General features: G+C 42.3%; 2 protein-coding genes and 1 long non-coding RNA gene across 3 annotated transcripts in view; 2 read left to right on the top strand and 1 right to left on the bottom strand.

Annotated features, from left to right (window-relative positions):
* Positions 1–8272, top strand: part of CCDC185 (coiled-coil domain containing 185) — a 311099-nt gene extending 302827 nt beyond the window's left edge. Inside the window, exon 2 of the mRNA XM_050949629.1 lies at positions 8228–8272. The gene's annotated coding sequence lies outside the window, so the exon portion shown is untranslated. The remainder of the gene's footprint in view (positions 1–8227) is intronic.
* Positions 1–10047, bottom strand: part of HSF2 (heat shock transcription factor 2) — a 39610-nt gene extending 29563 nt beyond the window's left edge. The window contains exon 1 of the mRNA XM_050949683.1: positions 9844–10047. Within this exon, the coding sequence (XP_050805640.1) occupies positions 9844–9954 (111 nt within the window). The 5' untranslated portion in view covers positions 9955–10047. The remainder of the gene's footprint in view (positions 1–9843) is intronic.
* A 77-nt stretch (positions 10048–10124) lies between these two features.
* LOC127049358 (uncharacterized) lies at positions 10125–19410 on the top strand. The gene is made up of 3 exons (XR_007773958.1): positions 10125–10238; positions 16924–17027; positions 18552–19410. It is a non-coding gene; the product is annotated as an uncharacterized LOC127049358 (long non-coding RNA).
* The last annotated feature ends 1011 nt before the right edge of the window (positions 19411–20421 follow it).

Here is a 20421-nt window from a genome sequence, read left to right on the forward strand (position 1 = left end):
GTAAAAAAAAAATAACTAATTCAGTGTTATCTTAGACAAGCTATTGTGTATCCATTTAAGAGATGGAAGTATGGTATGTAATGTTTTAGGGAGGTGTTGTAACGCATTTGGAAACCTCCTAGATAAAACATCCATTATGAATGTAAGGTGTCACAGCAGTATTTCTGCTAATAGAGGTCCTTAAGTTACATTAAAACTAGACAACACTGAATGGTCAGTTAAAGCATTTAGAGTTTCCATCCTCAGACAAGAGAAACTAATATTAAACAAAAAGCAAAATTAACAAAACAAAAATAAAAAAATCAGTTCACACCAGATGGGATCTCCAACTTGTTTCTCCTACTGGAAGTTCTAGTGGAGACTATCAGTGATTCAATCAATATAATACCACAGCAAACTATATACTAAAAATCAACATTGTTTAAAGATGTTTCTGACACAGTATAAGTGTCTACAGCGTTCTGTTATGAATAGGACTTGTATCTCAGTGGGAGAGGACACTAATACTTCAGAGTAGCTGGATCAGCTTCCCTTTCAGAAAGCACTGGAAAGTTTGAGGCCTGGTCTACACTACATAGTTAGGTCGACGCAAGGCAGCTTACATCAACCTAGTTGTGCATATGTCTATGTTCAAATTGGTCTCCCATCACTGTAAATTCCTCACTATGTGGATATAGTAACACCACCTCCCTGATCGGTGTACAGACACGATTGATGTACTTAAAGTTGAAATAAGTAACACAGAGTCTGCACTACCACCAACCTGTCCTCCAGCAGCTGTCCCACAACTGACCTCTCTGGTCACCATTGTTAGCCTTGCAAATTTTTGAAATTCCTTCTCCTGACTGCCCAGCTTGGCAAGCACACCTAGCAGCTCTCCATGGTTAAGTGCAACTGCCCAGCTGAACACGACAGCTGCATGCTCCAGATGCACTCCTGCCTGGAGAAGACAGGAAATATTGGCTCTCCTGGGCCTGTGGAGAGAAAAGGCTGTGCAGGCCCAGCTCTAATCCAGCCTTAGAAATGTCAACATGTACAAGCAGATTGCTCAGGGGATGCAGAAGGACTATAAGAACAAGCAGCAGTGCCACTGCTCCTTGCTTTTCATACAGCAGGCAGAGCAGACAGCCAGGGAGGGCAACAAATGAACCAGTGCCAAGATGCAAACCTGCCACTTTTGCAAACCTGCCATACTCAGTGCAATCCTCCCCTCCCCCCACCCCCCACCAATACCAACCCCAGCAGAACTGAGTATACCCCCGAGAAGCCCAAGTCACAAGCCCCATCTGTGAACAGCATGGAGGTGGTGGTGATGGTATATGGGAGACAGGTGACTGAGGGACCCAGTTGTGCAGCAAGCCAGGACTGGTTTTTGACTCCACCATAGTCCAGCCAGCAAGCCCGATGCAGGGCAAGGAACCTCAGGTAAATCTGTAGATACATTTTCAATTTCAGGCATGGCACTCCCCCAAAGTAGCAGGAGACAATCTTTTGACTTTCCATTAATTTATTAAGGCTATGAGAGCTAGAGATGCTATCTACTTTTCATTCCCCTCTTGGCAGGCAGGGGAGATGCTAAGCAGTTTATGTAGCGTAAAAATATCATTAGGAAGGCCAAAAAAATTTGAAAAATAGCTAGCCAGAGACCAAAAAAAATTGCTATTATTTCTTGTAAGTACTTCAGAAGCAGGAAGCCTACTAAACAACCAGTGGGGCCACTGGATGATCGAGATGCTAAAGAACACTCAAGGATAGTAAGGCCATTGCGGGGAAACTAAATGAATTCTTTGCATCAGTCTTCATGGCTGAGGATGTGAGGGAGATTCCCAAACCTGAGCCATTCTTTTTAGGTGACAAATCTGAGGACTTGTCCTAGATTGAGGTGTCATTTCTGGAGGTTTTGGGTGTATACCATCTGTTCCAAAGAGTTCTGTAGGAACTCATATGTGAAATTGCACAACTACTAACGGTGGTTTGTAATCATTCAAATTGGCTTCTGTACCAGATGACTGGAGGATAGCTAATGTGAGGCCAATTTTTAAAAGGGCTCCAGAGGTGATCCCAGCAATTACAGGCCATTAAACTTGACTTCAGTACTGGGCAAACTGGTTGAAACTAAAGTAAAGAACAGAATTGTCAGTCACATAGATGAACATATTTCCCTTGACTAGTCCAACAAATTAATGCCTCACCAATCTACCAGAATTCTTTGAGGGGGTTAACAAGCATGTGGACAAGGGGAAATGCAGTGGATATAGTGTACTTAGATTGTCAAAAAGGCCTTTGACAAGGTTCCTCACCAAAGGCTCTTAGGCAAAGTAAGCTGTTATGGGACAAGAAAGAAGGTCCTCTCATGGATCAGTACCAGGTTAAAAGAGGAAACAAAGGGTAGGAATAAATGCTCAGTTTTCAGAACAGAGAGAGGTAAATAGTGGTGTACCCCAGGGGTCTGTACTACTTAACATGTTCATAAATGATTTGGAAAAAAAAGGGGGTAAACAGTCAGGTAGCAAAATTTGCAGATGGTATAAAACTACTCAAGATAAATCCAAAGCAGATTGTGAAGAGCTACAAAAGGGATCTCACAACACTGGGTGACTGGGCAACAAAATGGCAGATAAAATTCAAATGTTGATAAATGCAAAGTAATGCACATTGGAAAACAATCCCAACTATACACATAAAATGATGGGGGTCTAAATTAGTTGTTACCACTCAAGAAAGATCGTGGAGTCATTGAGGCGAGTTCTCTGAAAACATCCACAATGCACAGCGGCAGTCAAAAAAAAAAGCTCACAATATTGGGAATCATTAAGAAAGGGATAGACAGACAGAAAATATATTGCCTATATATAAATCCATATGGTCGCCTCATCTTTAAAAAAAAAAGGTTTGGAATTGGAAAAGGCTCAGAAAAGGGCAACAAAAACTATATTAGGGGTATGGAATGGCTGCCATAGGAGAAGAGACTAATAAGACTGGGAATTTTCAGTTTGGAAAAGAGATGACTAAGGGGGAGAGGAATATGACAGAGGTCTATAAAATCATGACTGGGGTGGAGAAAGTAAATAAGGAAGTGCTATTTACTCCTCAAAACACAAGAACTAAGGGTTGCCAAATGAATTAAATAGGCAGCAGGTTTAAAACAAAATTTAATATTTCTTCACACAATGCACAGTCAACCTGTGGAACTCTTTGCCAAAGCATGTTGTGAAGGCCAAGACACTACCAGGGTTCAAAAAATAATTACACAAATTAATGGAGGCTATTCATCAATGGCTATTAGCCAGGATGGGAAGGAATGGTGTCCCTAGCTTCTGTTTGCCAGAAGCTAGGAATGGGCGATGGGATGGATCATTTTATGACTACCTATTCTGTAAATTCCTTCTGAAGCATCTGGCATTAGCCACTGTTGGAAGACAGGATACCTGACTAGATGGACCTTTGGTCTGACCCAATATGGCTGTTCTTATGTACACAGTGATGTCCCTAGAAACTTGAGAGATCTCAAAGCTTTCCATGGAGGTATTCTGCAATCCTCTGTTGAAAGTTTCTAGGGAGGGCTGCCTTATTCTTTTCTTTGTGGTAGGACACTTTCCCATGCCACTCAGCAATAACTTCAGTGGGCCACTGCAGTACACAGGCTAGCAGCATACAGGCCTGAGCAGCTTCAGCCTTTGTGACCCAAAGGAGTGTCATATCAGCTGAAGCCACCAATGCCTGTGGAAAATGGTGGCATTATTAAGTGCCATTGCCCTATACTACTAGAATCATGTAACTGAGCAATTCCCTCATTTCCCTTCCCCTAGTGGACCATACTCACCACAGCTGGGGCGGTGACTGATGCTCCGCTACTATTTTAAAAAATACATTCTCACTGCTGCTTGGGATTGCTTGTGGACAGCAAGGGGAGTAACTTAAGATTCTGATGTCTTGCTTTCTGTAGTGAATGCGTGAACAATGGTACCTGTGTGTGTTTTATCTTTAGCTGCTGCCATTGTGGCCTTCAGGGTCTGCCCCTCCACACCCACAGAACACCTGAGCCAGACAAGGAGGAGAAAGAAGACTACTTGGGATAACATGTTCCAAGAGATCCTGCAAGCCACTGCTGCATAGGACCCTGAGCACAGGGTCTGAAGGATGAACACCACAGACAGCCTGGAGAAGGAAAGCGTAGAGAGGAGAAAGGCCCAAGAGTCCAAGCAGGAAAAGGAGAGGGACGTAATGGGGCTTTTCAGGCAATCAGCACAGATGCTGCCGAGTCTGGTAGGCCTGCAGATTCAACAATCCTGTGCTTGCCTTGCTCTGCAGCCCACTGAGAACTCAATATGAGAACCTCTCTCTGTTTCCCGCCCCACCCTGCATCATTCCATGTGGTTGCCGTACCCCTACCTACTCCACCCTGGGGAATGTTACAGACAAAAGCCGTTTAACCTACACATACTTGTGAAAGCCATGGTTCATGTATGTCATGAAACAGACATAAAAATTCTTTCCCCTTCATAATTTCTGTTCTTAATTTATTAAGTTTTAACACAGTGTATTTTCAAATTGAACAGGGTTTTTTTTGCATTGATCATTACAGAATAAAAGATGACTTATTTCCAAACAATAGAATTTATTAGTTCAAAACAAGCTGTGGAGTGCTCAGCAGTTCTAAAAGTAACCAATTACCTGTTACTGAACAATGTCACAAAACCTTAACAGGTGCACTCTTATATTCCTTTACAGTAACCACCACAGGACTCCTCTCAGGCCACAAAAGAGCAGGTCAGGTAGAGCATACAACACCCCATAATACTCCTGCTCACTCTTAAAATGTTTTTTTCAAAGCCTCCCTGAGCCATATAGCTCCACACTGAGCTCTTCTAATAGCCCTTGTATCTGGATGTTCATATTCAGCAGATAGCTGCTCCACCTTAGCAGAAACTCTCCCCTCTGCCCCTTGCGTCACATACATTACACAGAACATAGGAGGCAGCAATAATCATTTGGATATTTTTCTCACTGAGGTCCAATCTTGTAAGTAAGCAATACCAGCAACCTTTCAAGTGACTAAAAGCACATTCAACTGTCATTCTACATCCACTGAGCTGAAAGTTGGCTCATGAAGTTGATAGCATCAGGGAATGATTCAAGGAGGTAAAGCAGGAGTCGGCAATGTGGTGTGCCGAGTCTTCAATTACTGACTGTAATATAAGGTTTTGTGTGCCAGTAACACATTTTAACATTTTCAGAAGGTCTTTCTATACATCTATAATATATAACTAAATTATTGTTGTGTGTAAAGTAAATAAGGTTTATAAATGTTTAAGAAGTTTAGTTTAAAAATTAAAATAAAACACAGAGCCCCCCAGACCAGTGGCCAGGACCCAGGCAAGGTGAGTGCCACTGAAAAAATCAGCTCGTGTGCTGCCTTTGACATGCGTGCCATAGGTTGCCTACCCCTGGGATAAAGGGTAAGCTGGGTCTCCCAGGATCATTATTGACATTTAAACATTCCAACAGTAATCTGCTACTCAGGAAAGGAAGTCTATACTTGTAGCTTTTTGTAACAGTCCTGTGTTCTTGAAGATGTAAGTGTCAGGTACCTTCCCTGAGCAGTCCACACTGATATTGGCGAAGAGGTCCCCTGCAATTCATCAGTGGTTGCATAACCATAGAAAAGCAGCCCTTTCTGTTGAAATACTCTGTGGCAAGGTGGTTTGGTGTCAAAATAGGGATATGCATCCCATCTATAACTCCACTGCCATCCAGGAACCCCACTGCTATAAATCCATTTACTATGTCCTGCACATTGCCAGTTACAGTCCTGCTTAGCAGGAGGTGATTAACTACCCTGCAGACTTACATCACAATAGCCCCCACGGTGGATTTCTTGACACTAAACTGACCTTTGACTGACTGGTGGCAATCTGGCATTTCAAGTGTCTAAGTATGATAGCCATTTGCTTCTCCACTGTCAAAGCAGCTCTCATTTTCGTGTCCCACTGCTGGAGCACTGGGGTAAGCTTGGCATACATATTCAGGAACGTGGCCCTGAGAAACCAAAAGTTCTGCAGCCACTGACAGTCATCCCAAACCTGCATTACCACACAATCCCACCAGTCAGTGCTTGTTTCTCAGGGCGAGAAACAGTGCTCCACCACTCGCAGCTGCTAAGCAAATGCCACCAACCTTGAACTGGTTTTCGCTATGTCCCACAGCAATCTATCCTTCAAGGGAATCATCATGTTCCTCACCAATTTGGTTCTTCTTGTGGCTCTGCAAAGACTCCAGGATTGTGTGCCCTGTGCTTGCAACGCTCATGATAACAGTGCAGAGCTGTGCAGGCTCCATGATTCTGTCAGAGATGATGAACAGGGAGAAGGGACACACAGGTTTGTGGGATTTTGAAAAAAGGTACAAACACTGTGGGACACACAACATTATGCGATGGAGAGAACTGAAACCTGGGAAGTTAGCCCCATGCTCCCAGTCATCCCTGCACAACTCATTTTGGCCCCATCATGCATTGCCAAAGCTTCCCAAAAGATGCACGCTGGATGGTGGCCTGATGCACAATGGTATACCTACTCACGGTGCAGTGCACTCTGCATCGATACAAGCACTCTCGTGAGTATGTGCACTGTCAACACAAGGAGCAAAGTACACATGCACACAAGCCACATACTCATGGTGGCTGTATGCGGATAGAACTTAAGACTTAAGTCTGCAGTGCAGATGTGACCTAAGTTAAAACATTTGCTTAACAGTTGGCTTAACATCTGTTAACAGAAAAATTACAGAACAGAAACATTTATATTTTAAATACAGAGAACTTGCCCTTAGTTGCATCATAAACTAGTAAATATGACCATGGACAAGTCAACGAGGCTCTAATCTTCCACAGTGTTTCAACTGACTTAAATGAGACAACAGAACAAACTCATTTGTAAGAATGGCATCTTAACCTCTGTGACTGTTATCCCCTCTTTAAAATTGGCACATTTACCTATCTTTGTAAAGTGCTTTAAACTCTATAGATTGAAAATGATATGTAAATACAAAATATTACTTAACTTTATGATCCACAGTGGAAAGAAATTTAGTGAAGTACAATATAGTTGCCACCCCATTCCTCTAGCACAGGATAAATACTCTAATGTAACCCTATGACAAGCCTAAGAAAATAAGCATTGGTCTGACCAAGTACAGCCATTATTGGTCAAGCCCGGTAGTATCCTGTCTTCTAACCATGGCCAGTGCCAGATGCTACAGAGGGAATAAATTGCCCTGTTCTGTTCATCAGGTGAGCCATCCTGTCATTCAGTCCCAACTTCTGAATGTCAGAGATTTAGGGCCACACAGAGCATTGGGTTGTGTCCCCTGTGGGGCCATCATGATCAAACACGGATAGACCTATCCTCCATAAACTTATCTAATTCTTTTTTGAACCCAGTTATACCTTTAGCCTTCACAACATCCCCTGGCAATGAGTTCCACAGGTTGACTGTATGTTGTGTGAAGCAGCATTTATTAGTTTTAATCTTGCTGCCTATTAATTTTACTGGGTGGCCCCTGGTTCTTGTATTATGTGAAGAGGTAATTAACAATTCCCCATAATTTTCTCAATGCCACTCACGATTTTATAGACCTCTATCATATCCCACCTTACTCATCTCTTTTCTAAGCTGAACAGTCCCAGTCATTTTAATTTCTCCTCACAAGGAAGTTGTTCCATATCCCAATTTATTTTTGTTGCATTTCTCTGTACCTTTTCCAATTCTAATACACTTTTTTTGAGGTTAGGTGACCAGTACTCACAATATTCAAGGGGTGGGAGTACCACGAATTTATTTAGTGGCGTTATGATATTTTCTGTCCTAGCTATTCCTCTCCTAGTGGTTCCTAGCACTGTTAGCTTTTTTGACTGCTGCTGCACATTGAGCCGGTGTCTTTAGAGAACTATCCATGTTGACTCCAAGATCTTCTCCTTGAGCGGTTGCTAACCAGCAGCAAGTATTTTTAAACAATATTTCTTGCTTTCTCTGCCATAATTAGTTCGTTCATGCTGTAAGTTCACCTGTCCCAAATTGTTCCTACTGAAAACAAACCATCTCCTAAAAAAATCCATATGGTAATGGTTAAAGGGCTGGTCCAATGAGTCTTAGTGGTAGAACTGGCAAATTTAAAAAAACTTGAGAATAAAAGTGCTTACTAGTCCCTTAAAACTCCTTTAACTCAGGTATCAGAGGGGTAGCCGTGTTAGTCTGGATCTGTAAAAGCAGCAAAGGATCCTGTGGCATCTTACAGACTAACAGACGTTTTGGAGCATGAGCTTTCGTGGGTGATGCATCTGAGGAAGTGGGTATTCACCCATGAAAGCTCATGCTCCAAAACGTCTGTTAGTCTATAAGGTGCCACAGGATCCTTTGCTGCTTTAACTCAGGGGTTCTCAAACTTAATTGCACTGTGATCCCCTTCTGACAACAAAAAAATTACTACATGATCTCAAGAGGTGGGGACCAAAGCTTGAGCCTGGCCGCTCCAGATGGCAGAACCAAAGCCAAAGCCTGAGCCTGGCCACCCCAGGCCAAAGCCAGGGCAGTAGGGCTCAGGCTCCGGCTTCAGCCCTGGTCTCCAGCAAGTCTAACACCAGCCCTGGTGACTCCATTAAAATGTGGTCCCAACCCACAGTTTGAGAACCCCTGCTTTAACTAAAGGGGAGCACCACCCTCATGTGATTTTTTTTTTAATTACACATTCTTCTAATTCCCTCCTGTCATTACCAACAAGCATCAACACTCATATGCACTTCTATGGAAGACCGAAACTCTATTTTTATTGATCACACACCAAAGACCATTTTCCAAGTTATTAGAGTTGACTATTATGTTTTACATGTGGAAGAGATAGGACAATGCCTACATCCTTATCAAGTTAAGGAGGAAAACGCTTTATAAGAGTAGATATTCCGTAAGTTTGCTTAGGCTACCTCTCCTCCTGTGCACCTACCCTCACAACTGATAGCAAAGATGTGAATAAGCATCATCCTACAATAAAATTAAAATTGCTGTGGAGTAGGGACACAGAGAAAGAAAAGGCAGAAAACTGGAAACTCTCGAAGTTTCAGCTGAAAATCTCTCACTGAAACATTTTAAGAAACCAAATCACCTTCAGACTCCAGTTGTGCCCCACCACCACCTATCCACCCCGGAACAAGGCCACACAATCGGCTCATAAAGGTCAGAGCCCCTCCCCATTTTGTAGGCCACCCCTGAAAGCGGAAATCTGCTGATCAGAGGTAAGCAGCCCGCTCGTCTACAGGCCGGCACCCCCCCCCACCAAAACTTTAGCCTGTGGGGTGGGGTCAGGAGGCTGAACCCGCTGCGGAGCGGGACTCTCCAACGCACACGCGGTGTAAATCTGCTCCCTGAACAAAGCCAGGTCGGTGCCCAGAACCCAGAAATCGCAGCTCGGGGCCGGGGGGAGGGGAGCGGAGACGCACGAGGAGTTTCTGGGTCACCGACAGGAAAGGAAGGGCCCTGGCTTGAGAGAGGTGCCGGGTTTGTCCCTCCCCCGCGAGCGGGCCAGGCGCTGCGGGCCCCTCTGTGCTGGGGGCGCGGGCTCCCAGTCCAGCTACTCCTGGGGGCGGCGGCGGCTCTGCCCCCCTCCGCGCAGGACGCAGTAGGCCGGGGGGAGGTGGGGACAAGGCCCTGGGGAGGGCATCGGGCCCCTCTTGCCTCAGGCAATGGGGAGGGCGGCGCGGCCGCCCCGAGCGGCTCCTCTCGTGTGCGGGCCCGTCTCCTCCGCTCAGTCCGGCCTCACCTTCCCGTGCGCTGGGGGGGGGGGAGAACCTACCTGGCTCCAAGTGATGAGCTGGTTGCTGGGCGCCTCCCCCAGCAGCGCCCACAGTTTGCTCAGGAAGGCCGGGACCCCCGCGCTCGCGGCCGCCGGCTGCTGCTGCTTCATTGTCGTTGTAGGAGGACCAGGACGGAGCTAGGCAGGAGAGCAGTCGAGGGGCCGCGTGCGCGCATGCGCATCTACCTCCCACAGAACACTGAGCTCACACGCCTGCGCACATGTGTGGCGTTCCCCTAAGCTGCCACACGCCCTTTACATAACGGGCCCACGTGCACCGCTCTCACGTGCAACAACAGTGCCAGCCCAGCGTTCCTATTGGAGGGAACGCGGAACGTCGCAGGGAATCTTTGCGCCCCTCAGCGGGAGGGCGGAAGCTCAGCCTCAAATTCTATGTAAATAAAAGTCGCCCCAGCCAATCGGGAAGTGACTCTCTGCCCGGCCGGGGAACGTGAGTGCTGTGCACGTGAGAGACAAAAGGCGCGGGGAGCAGCCTGGAACAAGAGTGGGCGGGGCCTGGCCTAGCGGGACAAAGGCGCGGGGGCGAGGAGCACCAACAGGGGGCGGGGCTGGCAGCGTTAGGGAAGGAACCTGCTCTCCTCTGTCCCGATCAAGAAACTACCTACGTGAAGGGGCAACAAATGAACAGTGGAGAGACTGCTTGCCAGAGATGATGCGGCCATAACTGTGCCCTTATACCAGCCTGCCATGATTCCAGCAGCACAGCAGGGTGCTCAGAAAGGCTGCCTGCATGCCATGGACCCATGCCACTCCTGGAAGTGGGCGGCTGCTGCTGCTGGCATGTCCTGTACACCCCCGTGGGGGAAGCAGCTCTGTGTGCTGCCTCCACCCCCAGCACCATCCTCACAGCTCCTTGACTGGAAAATGGCCAATGGGAGCTGCAGGGGCGGTGCTTGTGAGCAGAGGCAGCTCACGGAGACCCGCTGCCCCTTTCGCCCCAAGGTGTGCGCAGAGGTGTGCCAGCAGAAGCTGGTTCCAGGAGCGGCGTTGTAAGCACCTCTTAGCTAGAGCCTGCACCTTGCACCCACCCTTGACACCCCAACCCCCTGTCCCAAGTCAGAACCCCCTCCTGCACCCAAACTCCCTCCCAAACCCTGCACCGCCTTCTGTGACCTAGCCTAGAGCTCCCTCCTGCACCAAACTCCATCCCAGAGCCCAGACTCCTCACCATCTCCTGCATTCCAACATCATCCTGGAGCTCCCTACTGCACTCAGACTGCCTCCCAGAAACCTGCACAATCTCCATTAATATAATAGAAATGTGCGGCCCGCAATGACTTACCAAAATTTGTGTAGTGCCCCCCCCCCCCGCAAAAGTTATTGCCCACCCTTTCCCTATACCTTGCAGTCAGCATTGCTGCTGGACTGGTTCTTAATCTTGGCTACACTATTTCACTTATACCTTCAGGTGCAGACAGCATATTTTAATCCCCCTTCTTTTACCCTAAAATCACTGGCACTAGGGGCTCAGATGTCCATACATTCTTTTCACTAAGACACATCACATTGGTGCTGTGGCGTCACTGCTGATAGACTGTCTCGATGCCTTAGTTTTCCTTTTGGATAAATCAGCAATGGTTGGTGTTTGTTGCAAAAAGGTACAGTCACATTTTTGCAGTTAGAAGGGTAGATGGGGACTGATAAAGAGACTTAAGTGGATGAGGTAATGTCATTTATTGGCCCAATGGCTATCTCTCTGACAAACAGAAGTTTGTCCAATAAATGACAAAGTAAAGTATTTATGTGAACTTCCTTCTGCACCTGTGGACACAGATATGCCATTCTTGCATAACTAGCATAACAGACTGTATAATCATCAAAATTAACTACTTAAAATATAAATTTGATATCCTCATGCATTTTTTCGTGTGTGCAACTTAGTTTGGTGGAATTTAAAGTATCTTTCCCACCCTCCTTCACAAAAATACATTCAAGCAACTGTCTAAGAAATTGTACGTCATAGACGGTATATGCCAAGTTAGACTTATACTTTTTTTACTGTTGTCAAATACTTGGTATTGTATACCCACAAAAACTCCCAAGTTTCAGACTTCTGGTTTTGAGGACAATGGGACTGAATAATTCAGAGCACTGATGGGGGTTATAACACTGAATGTTTTCTTTATTTTCATATCTTGGGTTTTCACACCACTTTGTTTGTATAAACAGTTTAGAGAGCAATCAAGACCCAAACCGGGCTTTATTTTTTTCTGGTGCAGTAGGAACAAAACACATTTACTTCGTTGACTCTTAATTCTGTAGTAACTACTTCAATAGGAATTGTCATCACACAGCATAAGGAGAGAGAAGGAATGTTTATTCCTTATAAAAACAAAGAAGACACTTGCCTCTCTTCTCTTAGTATAAGACTACAAAAGATTATTTTTTTATCTGGAACCATCTGCTTTGATGAAGAAATGTTATCTATGCTAAAAGAACAGGAGTACTTGTGGCACTTTAGAGACTAACAAATTTATTAAAGTAGTCCTGTTCTTTTTGCGGATATAGACTAACACAGCTGTTACGCTGAAACCTATCTATGCTAAGTAACTTTTGTAAGAGTGTTTTTTAATTAAAAAAACACATTCACTTAAACAAGTTTTCAGATGAAATATGCAGTGCTTGAAATACCTTAAATCAAGCTAACTAATGTCACAAAACAAATAGCCTCAGCTTTCTATTTCATAAAGAATAATTCTATTATACCTGTAACTGGGTGAGATAACATGAATGTCTGTTGGTCAATTGGAAGTATACAGGAGCTGTGTATGTCAGAATTAATAGGGCGCCATGTTGAACAAATTCTGAAACAGCAATTTGAATTAAGTGCTTTCATGCTGTAGTGGTAGCTTTTCAGATCTGAAGAGCAGGTCGTCATAAGCCCAAAAACTTCTCTCTCTCATCAACAGAAGTTGGTCCAATAAAAGATATTACCTCACCAACCATGTCTCTCAAATGCTACAGTTCACTTTCAAGGGGAGAGGAAAGAAGCCCCCTTTTACAGAGTCTTAGGTTTCAAGAAAAAGTTTTCCAGCCTACTTTCAAGACATGGGAGGAAACAGCCAATTTGCTGAAAACATAGGCATGCCTAGTACATTGTTCTTCATGCACACCCATAATGAGCTTAGCAAAAGCAAAAAAACAAAAAACCTCTCCTCTAAGTGTAATCAGTATTCAGTTTTAAAACATGCATACCTTGATTATATTGAAGCCAGTTTTCTCCAGAACAAAGTAATGCATCTCTCAAGGAGATCTATTTCCTAGCCAAATAGTAGCTTGTAAACTTCAGACCTTTAATTATGGAGCTATTAAAGTCAACCTGGAAATGAATCTCAAGGAGAGGCTGAACAGCTTTTATTCTGACTTCATCATAAAGAAGCAACAACTAGGGTTGCCAGTTTTGGTTGGACATATTCCTAGAGATTTCTTCGCATGACATAATCATTAATTAAAGATTAATTAATTCCTGAAGATGCCAAGCCAATCCTGGAGGGTTGGTAACCGTAGCAACAACCACACACTGTTTTCTTCAGATCACCTTTAAAGATCAGCAAGTTTTCTAAATCCTTTGTGCCTTCTTAAACAACTGGTCTAAAGAATAATGAAATGCTCTGCTAGAACCCATTTCCTTCTCCACATTAAACAAACCTTTAAAAAATACAGAGGAGAACTTAAAACTGATATTTGCAATGAAGTTAGTGTCTAAGAAGCCATTCTGTATTTAACTCACCCACATATTTGTCTGTGTATTTTCATGTAACATTTTAGTTCCACAATACCCAGATCCAACAAAATCAGTGAATGGCAATGTTACTATTGATGGTTTGTTTAGTCAACAGGTGTCAGAAAAAAGAAAGTATCAGAGGGTAGCCGTGTTAGTCTGAATCTGTAAAAGCAGCAAAGAATCCTGTGGCACCTTATAGACTAACAGAGGTTTTGGAGCATGAGCTTTCGTGGGTGAATACCCACTTCCTCAGATGCATCTTCCTCTTGCATCTGAGGAAGTGGGTATTCACCCACGAAAGCTCATGCTCCAAAACCTCTGTTAGTCTATAAGGTGCCACAGGATTCTTTGCTGCTTTTACAGAAAAAAGAAAGTAAAATTTTACAGTCTTCCTAAAACAAACACTAACAAAGTCATCTTGAAGCTATTTTAACTAAGATTGAAACACATCTGGTATACAAGGTAATACCATGGAAAAGAGTGTTTAAGATCTATTATTTTAAAAATCATTTCCTTTCCACTGCACACATTTTATGCTAAAGAAATGGACATTGATTTCAAGCTATATCATGCAGTTGCCCTCTTTAAATAGCAGGCAATTTCAGCAGTCCGTACAATTCTTCAGTAGATCACATTTTCAGCCATTAGCTTCCTTATGAAAAGAGATGTCATGTTTATCGTCAGTTTTATGGGATATCTTTTCATTGTCACTACTTGGAATGACAAATGTATCCTTATAGCATAAGCATAGTGTAATCCAACTTCATGAAAGCTATAACAAAGCAGATGTGGTAGAGATGGTTGAGTAGTTTGTTCATGGGAGTAGCAGATTTCTTTTAAATAAATATTATTTTGTTTTTGAATAATTACTGCTTGTGTGTCCATCCTTGAGCAGAAGGCTGTATCTAGGTCTTTCGAAGGGCTAGCACGATTAGCTTGCTCTGGGGAGCCCTCTGTGGGATGGAGACAAGCCCCCTGATAACACCCTGGAAATTCTTCTAGGGTGGACCACTACCGTATCACCCCTTTGGATAAAGCAAATTGCATAGTCGTAGGCAAACCATTATTGGAATGCTTGAGGTTCATATTCTGGGGTACCAAATTGGTGCCCCAAAAGGGTGGGCTCGAGGCGTTGTTTGAATCCTGGAGCTAGTTTTAGTGTCCCACACCAATTTGAGAGCTAACAAATTGGCATCCCTGAATTGGTTGGCTGCAATGAGAATGGTACTCTCAGACAGAGAAGAAAAGAAAGAAAGAAATCATGCAGTTTGTAAAAGACAGAACTGTGCATTAAAGGAGGAATTAAGAGCAAGCAAAGGAATAATAGCTGTCATAAAAGCTGGAAATAATGAAGAGGTAGAATTGGATGAAGAGAACTTAGGTCCTCCTGGTTCTGAAGATTACTCTAAAGAGAGCTTTGTGGAACTCTACGAACCATTAAATGAGGACCTGGAAGAATTGCGGAAGCCACCTCCCTTTGCTCCAATTATTACTGCCACAGTAACTAAAACCACTGTGAAAGGAAACCGGGGAAGTCGAGAAGAAAGATTAGAAGAAAGACCAAATACCCCTGAACAGGATAGGTCTTTGAGAACATCTATGGGACCCTTAAATGGGAATACAGTGGCAGGTTGCTTAGCCAAGACATCAGGGATGCTTGGGTTAACAAGAAGTGATCTCTCAGCTTTAATAAAGGAATGTATGAGTCCAGATGAATTTTCTGGACTTCCTTATGATATACAGAGTGGAGGAAAAAGAGAAACAGGTGTAATACAAAGGGAAATTTTAAATTTTTTCTTCCGTAGTGAAGATCCAGTTCTGTGGTTCCACAGGGAGAAACCATGATCAAGGGAAAGGCCAGAACTATATATAGCTAGGAAGAGATTATTATATAGGCCCTCTGGAGTCATCCTATTAGGATTTCCAGTGTTATATGATTCCCCTTCAATTTAAAAGGGCATTAATACTGGGATTTGATCCAACAATTAGAATGGTACTGATTTCTGATGATCCTGCTCAAACTCCTTTACACCATACAAAAGAAAAAGCAAAAAGATTGAATCAAATACAAAGGGAAATAATGCCACCCCAAAGAGGAAAATCTGAAAGAGTATCGGTGATAACCTTCTCCAATAATGATCCAAGGGAAACCAGCAAAATAAAGGGGAAGTAAATAGATGAGAAAATAAAAATAGAAGAATAGTTCCTTATGAACAAAGGACAAGTGATCCAGGAAGAAATTGGCTTTGGAGAAAATTATTACAGTGTGAACCTAATGAGCAAATTAATGGGTTATCTACAGAAGAATTACTTCAGAGATTAGCTAATCATCAAAGGACTGTGCATATGACCCCACCAAGTCTCAAGTATTAGGTATAGGGAGGCCAAGTGCTCTTCATCTCCCTGATAGCAGCAAAAGATTATGCTGATTTAGTGGCACATTTACAAATGGATAATGTGGGGAGATGTACTGTATGTGTGGAATTTAATCCGAGAGTGTTCAGACAGAATATGTTAATAGACAGAGGTGGCACATTTTCTTTAGTAAATACCAAGAATAAAAATTTATTTGGACCCCTTGTAATAACAAGGAAATTACAGGGATTTAATGAAGCAAAGTTGCTCCATTTAGTGCTCCATTTTATTTTCGATTAGGAACAAAACAAGTAAAGGAACAGTTTGGATTAATAAATCTTAATGGGTGATGGAATAATAGATGTTGATATATTAAAAAGGCTCAGAATAATAGTAGAGTTTGTAAATAAGGTATTATGGGAAATACCTTCTGATAGGATCAAAACTTTAGATCAACTAATTGTTATTGAATCAGGATATAGGTTAGCCACTATTAAGGCTGTCGAGGAAATAAAATGGCTGATTGGCCCGCAGAAGTTTTGAAAATTGCACAAAAACACAAAGAGGTCTGGACTACCGATAAGGCAGAATGTGGAAAAATTGAAGCAGAGGTATTAATTACTGGACCTGATCCTGCACCACAAAGACAATATAAATATCCTAAGGAAGCAGAACCCAGTTTAATGAAGATTATTCAAGGACTTTTGGAGCAGGGAGTTATAGTAGAACAACAAAGTATAAATAATCCAGCCATTTGGTGAGTTTTAAAAACAGAGGGTAAAACCTGGAAGTTAATCATCAATCTTAGACCTCTTAATAAAGTAACACCAATGACCACTCCAGTGGTAGCAAAATATCCTGAAATAATTGGTTACATAATGGGAAGAGCATGGTGGTTTACTTTCTTGGATCTAGCAAATGTCTTCTTTGTCATACCTTTACATCCAGACTTCTGGTGTAACTTTGCTTTTACATTGCAGGGACAACAGTTCTGTTTCACCCGAACTCCCCAGGGTTTTCATAACTCACCAGCTGTTTGTCACATGCATGTGAATAAGATGTCCAGTAAGGATAACGTCATCATGTAAGTGGATGATATCCTCATTAGTACAAAAACTAAGGAAGAAAATCTAGAAATATTAGATCAAGTTTTACAAAAAATAAAGGAAACTGGGTTTAAGGTTAGTCCAGAGAAAGCTCAAATATGCCAGCACTGAGTTAATTACCTGGGAGTGACATTAGGACAGGAAGGACAATCATCAGAGAAACAAAGGGTAGAATGATTGCAAAAGTTACCAGCCCCTACAGATATATCAACCTTAAGATCATTCTTAGGCATGATTAATTTCAGCAGAGATTTTATAGAGAATTATGCAAAAAAAGCTACCCCACTGTATAAGTTACTAAAGAAGGGTAATAAATGGGAATTAGAACAGCAGGAAGCATTCTCTCAGCTGAAGAAGGCAGTAGTACTAGCCTCAGCTTTAGCATATCCAAAGGTGGGACAACCTTTTGTACTTCAATTAGTTATGACTAGCAGTGGAATACATGCGTCTTAAGCCGAGATCATGGTACAGGTCTTCTCCAGTAGCATATGCTTCGAAGATTCTTAATGGAGTAGAACATTTACTCCTCGTAAAAAAAGTAGTATTAGCAATAGTTTGGGCTTTTCAACATTGGGAATATTTAGTGGGGCTATCCCCAGTGCTTCTGAAAACACCACATTCACCTATAAAATATGTACTAATAGGAAAAAAATAATGGTGGACATGTTTCTAGTGATAGAGACAGTGATTTCAGTTCAGACACAGAATCAGATGATGAGGAAATTCCAGAATTAGTTACCTGTCTGTTATTTCTGGACAATGGGAGGCCACTCTAATTCCGAATATGATAAATGTACCAGGTATTCAGATAGGCATACTTTGCCATTTAGATACTGCATCCTCATTTTCTTTGCAGAATACAAATATTGAGGGAGCCAATCTCATAGCCCTGCAGACTAGAGATATTTATCTGATACAGTCAGAATTTGGGGAACAGATCCAAGTACCAGTGAGCCAGCTCATCACAATTGGGATTGGACAACGGGTTATCCAGAATTTGAGATTCGGATTAATGGATAGAGGCAGAGATGGCTATGGGAGTCTTGGAGTGGATGTAATTAGGCAACTGCACCGTCTAGTTGATATAAATGGATGATTCTATGGAGCAATTGGAAATTATGGTTAACATTTTTCTCTCTCTTGAAATAAGAAGTTAGTATAAGAAAAGTTGTTGGCGTGATTAGTTTAGGATAAGAAATATAAGGGACAGCCAGAAAAAATAAGTTCAAGATTAGTTTTATAGGTAAATAAGATAGACTAAAAGGCAATAAATGAATAGGATAAGGATTGTAATTCTAAGGCTCAATAGAATAGGAATTATAGGAAAGGATAGAATAAAATTAAAATAGTTTGTAAAATTAATAGGATAGATAAGATAGTGAATGATATACTTATTTAAAATAGGAAAAGAGAAAAATGTATATTGGTGATTTGATAGTTTTAAAAATAAAATGTCAATTTACTATTTGAAAAGGAAAGAGTCTTTTTGTTATTTCTTTCAGACAGATCAGATGATAGAGGATGCTGTTCTAGTCATCTTGGATCTTCTAGGTGTTTCTAGCTATTGGATTCTGCTGTGTTGGTGTGAATTTGGACAAAATACCAGTGATCCGATGGGCCAAATCTTACCCCCATAATTATGCTTTTGCCGATAATATTGAGGAATGTGTTTTTACAATCTCAAAGGTAGAGAATAAACAGAGGACAATAAAAGTAGTAATGGGACCTGTCCGAATTATAGAATTCATTGCACAAAATCATATGGATAGAATGCTTATCACTGATGATGCCCATAAATAGGATATTCTATTTGATGATCAAGGAGAAGGAAATTTGATGCACCAAAGATCTGGTGGAAGATCGCCACAGCCCTCAGAGTGTACATGGAAATCTCAGGAAGGGACATGCACAATACGTGGTAGAGTAGTAAGCGTTGGACTGTGGCAGTGTGCACTAATAGAAGGATTAAAGATACAGTAGTTGCACTGTCATAAACAGAGTGTTAAGGGTTAATGTCTCTTATACTTGTAAAGGGTTACAAGCAGAAAACTGGACACCTGACCAGAAGACCAATCAGAAGACAAGATACTTTTAACTTCGGGTGGAGGGAAGTTTGAGTGTGAGTTCTTTGTTCTTCTCTCAGAGGGTCTGAGAGAGACCAGACATTACTACAGGCTCTCTAAGTCTCTTTTCAAGTAGTAAGTAAAAAACAGGCGGTTTAGGGTTTTTTTTAAATTGTTTTACTCTATTTGCAATTGTGGATCTGGCTGGTTAACTTTTATATGTGTAGTTGCTGGGAATATTTTGATTTGTATTGGTACTGGGGGGAAGGTCTCTTTCTGGTGTCTGTAAGCTATAGGACCCTGTACATCTTGAAGTTACAGAGATAATTCTTTACTTTTTCCTCTCTTTTATTAAAAGATTTCTTTTTAGAGAACCTGATTGATTGTTTTTTCTCTGTTTCCCTTGTTTTATCCCAGGAGATTGGGATAACTCACCAGGATGGGTGGGGAGACTGGAAGGGGAGAGATAAAATCTCTCTCTGTTTTCCTTGAATCTGTTTGCCTCTTTGTGGAAGGGAAGTGAGATGCTTCTCTGTATGGCGATTTAAGAGGTTAGATCAGTATCTCAGGATAGCCCAGGAGGGAAGTTCTGAGAGGGGGAAGGTGGGGGAATGGTTTATTTCTCCTTGTTTTAAGAACCCAAGGGATCTGGGTTCTTGGGGTCCCCAGGGAAGGTTGGGGAGGTCAGAGTGCCCCAAAACACTATATTTTTGGGTGGTGGCAGCCTATCACATCTAAGCTAGTAATTAAGCTTAGGGAAATTCATGCTAGTATCTCATTCCTGAACGCTAAGGTTCAGATTTGAGAAAGAATGCTATTACATGCACGCTCACCTAATCTTTTGATAAATTCAAAAAGAACAAAAGTAAATCTGGATACGAAACAACCATACAATGGATCAAAGCCAGTAAAATGGCTACTATCAATAGTATTCAAGAGTGTGGTTTTACAATTCAAAAAAATAATAAGCCTAGAGTAATAATTATAATGGGGCCCATGGGAATTATAGAGTCTGATGCACATAATCAGAAAGGTAAAACACTTGTTATATAGTACGCTGTTCATAAATGTTCTATTACATATGCCCCTCAAGGTCGAGAGCATATAATGACCCATCCTGATTACCATACTGCACCAAAACCCTCTATATGCAATTGGGACACTACTGATAATGTGGGTAAAATATGGGGGGAAATAGTAAGAACTGGGCACTGGCAATGTGCAGTGATAGATGGATCTACAATAATCGCATGCTCAAATAATCTTACAATACATCCAGATCAGAACTCTTCATGTGCTATTATAGCAT

This window comes from Gopherus flavomarginatus, chromosome 4 (genome assembly GCF_025201925.1).
Source record: "Gopherus flavomarginatus isolate rGopFla2 chromosome 4, rGopFla2.mat.asm, whole genome shotgun sequence".
Classification (NCBI taxonomy): domain Eukaryota; kingdom Metazoa; phylum Chordata; order Testudines; family Testudinidae; genus Gopherus; species Gopherus flavomarginatus.